Source organism: Diplotaxodon limnothrissa, linkage group LG11 (assembly GCF_057381915.1).
Source record: "Diplotaxodon limnothrissa isolate DT_005_m linkage group LG11, D_limnothrissa_male_GT1.1, whole genome shotgun sequence".
In the NCBI taxonomy this organism is placed as follows: Eukaryota; Metazoa; Chordata; class Actinopteri; order Cichliformes; family Cichlidae; genus Diplotaxodon; species Diplotaxodon limnothrissa.
Window position 1 is genome coordinate 28,583,542 of NC_140606.1, and position 10,865 is coordinate 28,594,406.

At 39.2% G+C, this 10,865-nt stretch overlaps 1 protein-coding gene across 3 annotated transcripts; it reads left to right on the forward strand.

The window, feature by feature from the left end:
• The first annotated feature begins 623 nt into the window (after positions 1–623).
• On the forward strand, positions 624–10,788 carry il6r (interleukin 6 receptor). 3 transcript variants are annotated; one of them, XM_085366532.1, is made up of 11 exons: positions 624–900; positions 3,009–3,641; positions 4,657–4,780; positions 5,175–5,353; positions 5,456–5,625; positions 5,758–5,902; positions 6,626–6,798; positions 6,895–7,036; positions 8,014–8,052; positions 8,450–8,555; positions 8,695–10,788. In XM_085366532.1, exons 1-11 carry the CDS (start codon positions 693–695, stop codon positions 8,954–8,956), a joined length of 2,181 nt encoding a protein of 726 aa, XP_085222658.1. In that variant the 5' UTR covers positions 624–692; the 3' UTR covers positions 8,957–10,788. The 3 variants fall into 3 exon arrangements, with proteins under 3 accessions (XP_085222658.1, XP_085222659.1, XP_085222660.1); XM_085366533.1 differs by having other exon boundaries at positions 6,898–7,036; XM_085366534.1 differs by lacking the exon at positions 8,014–8,052.
• Positions 10,789–10,865: the final 77 nt, after the last annotated feature.

Here is a 10,865-nt window from a genome sequence, read left to right on the forward strand (position 1 = left end):
CCCTCCACTAATCCAAGTGTTGATGCACCTCAGACTTGGATAATCATTAAATAGGGTAACCAAAGGAACACTGACCTGCTCTTGGACATCTCTCTGTACTACGGTCAGCAACAGGCAGTTGAAACACAGCTCACGTGATCTGCAAAATCTGGTCTAAATGAATGTACTGTACAGTTTTAGCAGGAGGCAGGTCTCTGTGGAAGTGTGGATGTGAATGATATTGAATAAAAATCTGATTTGTCTTTCACATGAGGGAAACATGCTGCGTCTGTGCAAATGATTTACTCATCAAACGAAGTTTCAGGTGGAAATGACTCCCAGTATATATATATATATGAAATATTAAAAGCTTCAGTCTGTATTGCCACATTTGCCATTTTCCTTTCGTGCGCATGGTGTATGTACTAAAAACACTACAGTAAGAAAACAGGATATGTGAAAATATTTTTAAGGAACTTTCTAAGTTAAGAGATTTTTCATAAATGAATATTAATATAGCAGAGCTATATTCAGCTTTCGCTGGGTTGGGGGGGCTTATTTTGATGCTGAGGAGGATTTCCTCTGTGTAACGGCGCTGAACAAGGGGAAGAGCGCAGGGATTTCACAATAACGGGTCTCATGGACAGCAGACTGAGCCAACCAGAGAGAGCCGCCTTTAACTTTGCTGTCTGCACAGGGGGTTTTGGTGTTGCATGAGCGGTTTTCGTGGTGTAAATAGCTCGGTCTTGTTTTCACGGTGTAAAACGTTTGAGTGGGGTCAGTGTACAGTTGCTGCCGTCGGCGATGGTGTGAGGACCCGCCGCTGGAAGGAGGATCTCTGGGTAAAAATGGGGATTTTTCTCCTTTTGCTGTTCTTCGCTCCGGTCAGCGGAGTTTTTGAAGGAACATGTCCCAGAAAAGGTAACCTCTCCTCTCATATTGTCTAAATGTAATTTTTTTTCTTCATCTGTTTTCTTTGTTATTAAGAATAACAAAAACTTAGGCTAATTTAGTGACAAAGTTAAAGTTATTGTAATTTAGGATTTTTTGGAGTCTAGTTTTGGAGTTAACTGAAAATCACAGCGTTTAAAAATATTTACTTCATCGAAGTTGACTGTATTATTACAGGATAATATATAAAGTAAGCTTTTTTTCTTGCTCTTTCCGCTTTTGTTCTTTCGGGGAAAATGCGTTTTTATCCTGTTGGGAAATGTTATGACGCGTTGTGGCAGCTAATTTTACAAGCTTTTTTTTATTTTGTTGTAAACTTTACATTTTATAAATATTATAGGCACAGAGTCAGGAAAATTCATATAAAAACAAACAAACAAAAATTAATCGGCCACTTCATTAGGTACACCTGTTCAAGTATGCCGGTCTTATCAGCTGAGCGGATTTACGCGTGTAGACGTGGTCAAGACGATCTGCCGAAGTTCAAACTGAGCATCCGAATGTGAGATGATGATGTAGCTGACTTTGAATGTGGCGTGATTCTTGAAAGGTTAATTTGAGTATCTCAGAATCTGCCTGGATTTTCCCACACATCTGTCTATAGGGTAAACAGAGAATGGTTCAAATAAGAGAAGATATCAGGTGAGCGACAGTTCTCTGGGTGGACATGTCTGGTTGATGCCGGAGGTCAGAGGAGGATGACCAGACTGCTTCAGGTTGATTGGAAGGAAACAGCAACTCAAATATTCACTAGTTACAACAGAAGCATGAAGGTGTATAGGTCTCTGAATGCACAACACATTGAACGTTGAAATATATAGGCTATAGCAGCAGCACATCTGTCAGCTAAAAAGAGGAAAGCGAAGCTATAATTGACAGGGCTCATTAAAACTGGACAGAAAATATTGGCTGCTGTGATGTGTCAATTTCTGCTGCACATGTGGATGGTAGGATCAGACATAAACAGCATGAAAGCTTAGTTTTTATGTGGATCTTATTTTGACCTCTTGTTTTTAATTCAGTTTACTGAAAATGTTTTGTTTTAATTTTATTTTTTTATTAGTTTCAATGTCAGTTTTAGTTTCTTTATTGACTGTTGTCTGGAAACCATATACCAGAGACAGAGAGAGCTTTTTAAAAGTAACAAGTAACAAGTTTAAAAAAAAAAAAAAGTCATTCAAAGCCTCATTAGGAAACTTGTGACAACAAATTTTACAAAACTAACAAATGTTAAAAGGATATTTTCTCTCCAATTTTACTTTATTTTAGTTAGTTTTCCAAGTTTACAAAATCATTTAAGCTCATTTCAATTTCTTCAAAGTCTACTTTTATTAGTAACTATTTTTTTCACATCGAGTTTTATTTTTATTTTTAAGTTAGTTTGAATTAAGCATAACTTTCTATAGCGACTGTGTGATGCTATCATGTCAGTATGAACAGAGAAGGACTAACCCAGTACCAGCATATAACATAGTGGCTGTTGATTCTACATCAGGCCCTTATCAGCTTCAGCTTCAGTCTCCATCAGATTTATCAGATAAAGTCTTATCAGATGTTTAAAAAGACACAACGGTTAACTGGGCAAGAGCAAAAAGATTTGTTTTACTAAAGACTAAGGGGAATGAAACTATGACTTCAACCCAGTCAAGTTCAGGCAAGTCATACTAAACCAAAACATGTCAGGTTATAAGTGACTGTGTGAGGTCTGAGCAGAAAATCTGAAACATTACGGGGAATGTTAGAAATAATACAAGACTGAAAAGAAATGATGAAGATGAGAGACACGTTAAAAGAGGAAGTTGGGGTGGAGGTTATGCAATGTGTCGCTCTGTGTTGTGCCTAGTCAAATACAACCAGTACTGAAAATAATGAGAAGCTAACATTTTGTACAAAACACTGTATGAACAATCAAATCACAAACATTTCACACACACACACACACACACACACACACACACACACACACACACACACACACACACACAAACACACACACACACACACACACACACGTACATCAAAAATGATTCTGGTTCTTATTAGTTCTACAGATTCTGTGTTTGTGTGTTTTTCTGCAGACCCTCCTCCAGGTGTGTTGGTCTTATCGCCGGGCTGTAAGCTGTTTCTGACCTGTGGCGGTCATGTGAGGGTGGATGGTGTAAAGATCAGTCTGAAGGGAAGCAGCTTAAACATCAACAAAAGGGATGGTTCTTCGAACGGGACACCAGCCGCTCCAAATGATATACAAAACAGTGCAGTTTCAGTCAAAAGTGATGACAGTTCTCTGAAGAATGTAAGTGAGGGCTACAGCCCTCATTTCACGGAGGCAGGAGGAAACAGAAGCCTCATATATTCAGATGCAGGGTACACAACTTCTCCTCACATCGTCCAGCCAACCAGGGCCACTCGATCGCTGAAGGACGAATCTCATTGGACCACTGGAGAAACAGATGTTGAGGATGACTATGAGGAGGATGAAGAGGATGAAGTGGGGGAAGGAGTGAACCGGGTAACAAGGGGGATAAAAGTGATGCCTGAGTGGAAGTGGAACACGATGACAGTGGGGACAGAAGACAGGGACTGGGGTGAAATTAAATTTGGGAGGAGTGGGACAACGCTAACTCTCGCCTCACTGAGAATGGAAGACTCTGGAAAATACAGTTGTCATCACAAAGGCAAAGAAAAGTTTAGCTTAAAGGTGATCGTTGCAGGTGAGTTCTCATAGTGAGGACTTTGTGATGGAGGAGGAAGGTTATATAATTCCATCCATGCTTTCATTTTCAAATAAAAAGCCTATAGGTGGAAGGCAAATGGCTTTAAAATCCATCTTTTAAATCCAGCTCAGAACTTGGGTCAGGATTGATGTTGTACACACGACTCACTGATAGACAATCAGTAAACAAACCAGCGGGTGAACTGTGACTTTAAATGTTTTTGGGCAAATTTCAAATTTTAAATAGTGACACCAAAAATATTTTGCAGTTTAGCAGTTTTAGGGTCTTTACCTTGCGATGTAAAGCTTGCCTTGAGGCAACTGTTGCCGTGATTTGGTGCTATATAAATAAAATTGATTTGAACTGAACTGCTAATGCACAGCTCTCCTGAAGCCCCATCACAGCATACCAGTCAGGCTGAGGTCGGGACTTTGACTGGGCCATTGTAACACATCCATTCTTTTCTTTTTCAGATATGTTATAGCTTTGCTGCTGTGCTTGCTCGTCGTCCTGTTGCATGAGCCAGTATGGGTCAACATTTGGCTGTAAAACAGAAGGCCTCACATTTGCCTCTAGAATACTTTTTTTTTTACATAGAAGTATTCACGGTTGACTCAATATCTGTAAGGCACCCAGGTCCTGTGGCTAAATAACAAGCCCAGATCATCACTCCACTGTTGTGCCAGACTGTTGCTGATATGCATCACCAAACGTGGTGTTGTGACTATCGTCTGTCCAAAGTTCATTGTTCCCAAATTCTTCTGGTTTGTTTACATGCCACTTTGCAAATCTAAGTCATGCTGCCATGATCTTTTTAAGAGAGTAGAAGCTTTCTCCTGGCAGCCATTAAAACAACACATAGTTCAGTCTTTTTCTAATCGTGCTGTCATGAAGGCCAACAATATAACAAACTACCTGAGGGCTGTAGAGCCTGAGAGGACCCTATTTAGATAATTGATTTTTAAAAATGGATGGGTGAACAGTGTGTTTACATGTCTTCTTTATCTCTTAGATTCTCCTGAGCCTCCCAGTCTGTTCTGCTACAAAAAGTCGCCCAGTAGTAAAATCCGCTGTGAAGGAATGCCTCAGAAAGCCGCCATAAAGCAGCCTAGTTGTTACCTCTTGCTGAGTAAAAAGTACGTTCATTGCACTTGAAGTCCCCCATGAGTGCTTTGTGTTGTGTTTTAAAAGGATCATCAAGTAATATTTTGCTCCTGTATTTACATACATACAGGAAAACTGATGTGTGCAAGCCATGGATAAAAAAATGTGCATACTGTGGTTGTTCTCGATCAATATTGGTATATGTTGCAAAACTTCTGTAATCTTGTGCAGTCAAAATGCTAACATTGCTGTTACATAAATAAATACTATTTCCAGTAAACTACTTGAGATCAAAAATGAAAAAGAAAAAAGTGTGAAAGTCGTAAATGGGCCTAATGTAGTAGAAATGTTGTTGTAGGCCACTTTCTCTTTTCCTTTATGTCCATCTTTGTGTGACTGACTGTTCTTTTCCTTTCCTTCTCTCAGTCCAAGAGAGAAATTCAAGCGAGTGTCATGCTCATACTCATCTCGGCTCTCTCGCTGTTGGTGTGCTCTGGACCACATTGAGGATGATCGGAGAACCCCTCACCTGGTCTACATGTGTGTGACAAGCATCACAGGCAATGTCACCAGCCCCCTTAAGTACTTTACACCATTAAAAATTTGTAAGTGCTCAAGTCAAAGTACATGTGTCCATGACAGGACTGAGTATTGGCCTTCTGAAGTGCTTTAAAGTTGTGCTCACTGTGTTTGTTCCCACTCCTCAGTAAAACCAGACCCTCCGTCAAATGTGTCAGTCCGACAGGAGAAAGGAAAGAAGAACAGGCTGACGGTCTCCTGGAATTTACCGACATCCTGGAAGGTGCAAGATAACTTCTATAAATTGATCTATGAAGTTAAATACAACCCTGTCAAACCGTCAATTGGCAACGAACAGGTCAGTGCTGAGACACCTGTTGTCAAACTACTAAGTGTGTATTTTTTTTTTTTTTCAATGTTCATTACGCTGGCATGAAACAGAAAACGCAGTTTTGTTTCAGAGATTTTTGTCTTATATGTATGTATTCAGGTACTGCCAGTTAATGGCCAGCGGCAAGCAACCATCACTGATATAATGCCTGGTGTTGAGTACCTGATACAAGTCAGAGCTAAAGAGGAATTTGATGGACAATGGAGTGAATGGAGTCCATCCACCTATGCTAAGAGCTGGACAGGTAAATTTACACAAACCCAAGAAAAAAAAATCAGAAAAATGATCCATCCTAGACACAGAGTCATGACGAGGTAGTATTTCTGTTTCTGTGCCATATGATTAGACTTTCTCATGAAAAACTTTGCTTAAACATCCTCTCATGTACATTTATACAGCCTCCAATTTTTTTTCTTCCTCTATGAATGACTTGAATATGTGCAGATTGGCTCAGCATTCAGGATACCAGTTGATGAAGTGGTTGAAAAAGTTTATGAGTAACAGTGTCCTGTTGCACCTTCCCAGATTAAATACTTCAAATTCCCTTTAAAGTCGAAGTTTAGACATGAAAGTGAAACCACTTTGTGGTCTATGTTTTGTTTTGTTCTGTTTTTATCGGTTAATCTTGCCCATCTGTAAGTTAAGATGCCTTCTGATTGATTTTCACAATTGCTCTACAGACATGAAAGAGGAATACTAGCTAATTTCCCAAGAAGAAAACAAATAAGCATATTTTCATTTTTAGGAAAGTCTTCTGGTTTATATTAAACACATTAGTAATGATTTAAAGACTTATTATTGTACCTTTGGATAAGTTGTAATGCTCCTAATTGCAAAACATTTAATTGTGAAATGTATCTGACTAATATTTCATATTCAAGTAAATTACAGACAAATTCGTCATCTTTTAAACTAGTCATATTATTCCACATACAAGACCTTTACATGTTCGTCCCTGATCCCTCAGAGAAGCCTCAGCCTCCGTCAATCGTGTCAGCGACGTTGGAGGAAAGACAGGATATGACGACGATGATGACGGTGTGCTGGAGTTTACCGACAAACTTCGAGGAGCCACACAATTTTAGACTCATCTGTGAGATCAAATACGGGGAAACAAACCTCTCCTTTCACAGCGAAAACGTAAGTAGACAAGGTTTTACTTAGTTGTGAAAAGTTGAACACTCTGTTGTGTCAGTAAATGGAGACGTTTGCCTGTATATGTCCATCTTGGTACAGCAGTTTGAAGGAGAGGGCTCCTACACCATCGTAGTGACTCCTACACCTGACATTGACTTCCTGATACAGCTGAGGTATAAGGCAGAACATGATGGTCAGTGGAGTGAGTGGAGTAGACCTTATCCTGTGAGCCCCCCAACGGGTAAATAAATACGCACACACACCTCTAAAAATAAAATAAATAAGTATATTTAAGTTTATCAGTAAGTATTCTATATGCTCAATTAAAGCACAGTACAAGAGTGTAAGTTTTCACAGAAGTAGCTGAGTGGACTTTATTTGTGCTGAATGAAATTAAACTTTAAATCCTGTGACAGATGTTTAAGGGGCGCTTCTGTCAGTCTGCCCCAGGGCAGCTGTGGCTACACCACCAGTGTGTGAATGCGAGAGTGAATGAATAGTGAATGAATAGCTTTTCAAGCGCTTTGGGTGCCTTGAAAAGCGCTATATAAATCCAATCCATTATTATTATTATTATTAAGAAGTTTCTCAGTGGCTTAGGGGTTCAAGATATTGACCGTGTACCATTAGTGCACTTCCCCTCGTTGTGGTGAAAAAACCCTTTCTTTTTAAACATCAGTCCAACTCTCTGTTCTCTTTAATGGTCACTTCTTTCAGCCTGTTTTTAAAATAAGGAAGAAACAGCCCTCCAAAAAAAGAGAGAGAGAAAGAGAGAAACAAGATTCTGCTGGATTAGGCACTATCATGTTGGATTATTTATAGTCTTTTTTATTTTGAAAGCAAGTGTTAGGCCATATTGACTTTTAATTGGTAAAGAATTTGTCTGCTAAATTACCCAAAACTTCTTACAACCAAAGAAGCAAGTCTTGCTGCTTGGCAACTCTGAACTAACATAGCTATAAACACCTGAAAAGTTTGCAGAATTCAGTTTAGAATAATTTTCCCCCAGGAGTTATTCCTCCCTGCTGTAACATCTCCTTGTCTGCTTATTGGGACCACTTAAACTATGTCTTATTGCAGTCTGACATAGTTCTTTAGGAAATGGACAATTTCAGTCTTTTTTAAAATTGCCTTATACAACTTTGCCTTGTTATCTCAGGTTTATCATTTATTATTATCCTACTAATATGTTTTTAAAATATATTATTTACCCCGTAGGTTCAGGTTCAGGTTCAGGTGATCAATATCCAGATGATGGTGAGTTGGCATGCAAACTGTGAAATATTACAGTTACTTATGCGTGTGTGTGTGTGTGTGTGTGTGTGTGTGTGTGTGTGTGTGTGTGTGTGTGTGTGTGTGTGTGTGTGTGTGTGTGTGTGTGTGTGTGCGTGTGCGTGTGTGTGCGAGAGAGCCAAAAGACGAGAGGGAACTCTTAAATGTTGTTAGTGCTGAAAATCCCCTCTGCCCCCTGGGTTTTAACAGGAAACCATGTCATCATAACAACTCAGGCTTGCAACAAAAACAGGCCTCAGGAGTTATGGTTCCTCACACCTACACGCAAACACAGACGTTCAGTTGCACTCAGATGTATTTAGATGGATGCTGTCTTGCTCAGTTAAGATTTATCACAGTCTACCCTTCTTTTTTACCACAGATCCCACAAAACCTCCACCAAAACCTAAAGAGTGGCCACATCATTTGCTGTGGATATTTGGTTTATTCGCTATCTTGTCTGTCATTTTGGCCATCTACACTTTCGGGTACTGACATTGGCACTTTCAATGCATCTCTTCAAAAAAGGGCAGATTTATGACATAACATTAGTCATTTCTAAGATGTGATGTACGGTCAGCTCCTTCATTTTCATATTTCTTTTTCTTTTTTTAAATTGTCATTCAGGCACAAGGACAGATTTATCTCTAAACTGCACAGTCTTTATTTCACCACCCTCTGTGATGACTCATCTCAACCTTCGCCCTCTGTCCCGGTTGCCCCAGAAGGAGTAGCTTTGGTGACCTTTGTCCCTACAAAGAGCAACAAAGAGCACCCACCAAGTGATGAAAACGAAAGTGAAGAAAATGAGGAACAAAAGCCTTTGAGAGAGATGACAGACGCCAAGCACTTCAACAACACAAGTTATTTCTTCCTCCAGAGGGAATGAGAGCTGTGCAGAAAGAAGAATTATAGGCAGAAAATGTGGCAACTTATACTGTTGGACTGTTTTCCAGTTCCGTGCCAGTTTTATAGATGGCACGATGTTCTCCACTGAACTTTAAGAAGCAAAGTCAGAAGCAGCTTTCTGACTTTGCTTCTATCTGTCTTTATCTATCTAACTTTATCTCATACCTAAAATACCTCTTAAACACTTTTTTTGTGTGACTGGTCCAAAGAGTTGCCCTTTACCTTCTCTATCCTACATCATCCATCCAACCAAGAGGCAGGCTACACCTTGCACAGGTGGTCATTGTGTCTCAGAGCTAACACAGAGAGACAGACAACCATTGACACCTACGGCCAATTTAGAATCACCACCTAGCCTGCCATGCATGTCAGAGAACACACACACAGCATGGTGGTCTGATGGTTAGCACCATCACCTCGTATCAAGAAGGTCCCAGGTTTGAAGCTATGTAGAGTTTACTGTCCTGCATCAGAGCAACTAAAATATGTGTTATGCAGGTCAAATAATTTACAATTTTTGAGCAACCTGACCTGTCTGAATTTTGTATATATTGCTAAAGGTTATCAAATATATCACATTGTTTCCTTTCAGGGTGTTCATAATGTATGCAGGGTTTGCAGAAGTAGTGGTTGAGGTCTTGTAAATACTTCATCTGTTTGCCTGGGATTTTAGACTGGGACAGTCATAGTCCCCAACATGCTTTTGATTTTTGTAGTTATTGCACAGTGAAAAAACAACAACTTATTTTGTATAGTTTTTCAGTGACATGGTGGACTTTAAATGGTTCACCTGCTGTTATAAGAATGCAAGGGAACCTTTCAAATAAACAAATGTGAGCTACTTTTGAATAAGCTGTATGTTTCTAGACCAGCATAGATAGATAGATTTTTAAACATGTTAAAATAGTACAAAAACAACAATAAAACATAAGAATAAATAACATTAGTAGCACTTTTTAATTAATAGCAAGTCTAAATGGCATACTAAGGGGGAGTAATGATGTATAAATGATAAATCAGGCACTTGCTAATACCTTACTAATGCTTAATAGTGTGACATTTATATAAAGTGAGGAGGAGGAGGACATGTGTGGATTCGTTTTTGTTTTTTATCCTGTTCAACCACAAATCCTTATTTACATTTTACCACATATATTTGGTTCTGTAACCCCAGTAACATGCCAAGAGATATAAATATTTACATATATATATGTAATATGTAGGCAATGCCAACATATACAGTGCTTAACAAATGTATAAACAGTTGATGAAAACGGTTGCCTGTCAGAAGATGTTGTGAAGGCGTAATTGTGAGAATGAGATGGCCAAGGAGCAGTGGGGCAGTTTTGGTGACTTCATATCCAAATGATGGGTATATAATATGTCAAGCATATCGATCTGTCAAGAATGATACTAACTCGTTTTGAGCCGGAGAAAAAAATAGTCGTCACAAGATAGAAGATGTAATCGGTTTTCCAGGGGGTTCCAAATAAAAAGTGTCACTGACATTTAAAAAAAAGTATTTTTCAAGAGAAATCTGGCCAAGAAGGCAACAGAAATTGCAAGGTATACATACATAGTGTCACTGTTCTGTAACGTGGCCAAAAAGGGCTGGGTGGATTGTAATAAAGATGGTTTCAAAGCAGGATATTTCTTCGTTTAATATATAACCCCTTTGTAGATCATGTTTACTGCAGCCTATTTAAGCAAATAGATCACAGATTTCAAAAGCGAGAGAGAGAATTAAATCGTTATTTAGTAGTCAATCACTTTTTTGCACAGCAACGGCTCAAACGTGGTATTGACGTATGCCGCCACCTCGCGGACACTGCCGTTCATTGTGTACGGTACTTCGTTTCCATAGCAACCGTTACTGCCAAACCACTGTG

Bases quoted from the DNA above. Each gene is read 5' to 3' on its own strand.
- il6r (XM_085366532.1), top strand. From the start codon at position 693: ATGAGCGGTTTTCGTGGTGTAAATAGCTCGGTCTTGTTTTCACGGTGT. The intron at 5,903-6,625 runs GTAAATTTACAC...CTGATCCCTCAG, and splicing joins CTATGCTAAGAGCTGGACAG to AGAAGCCTCAGCCTCCGTCA. The intron at 7,037-8,013 runs GTAAATAAATAC...TTTACCCCGTAG, and splicing joins TCCTGTGAGCCCCCCAACGG to GTTCAGGTTCAGGTTCAGGT.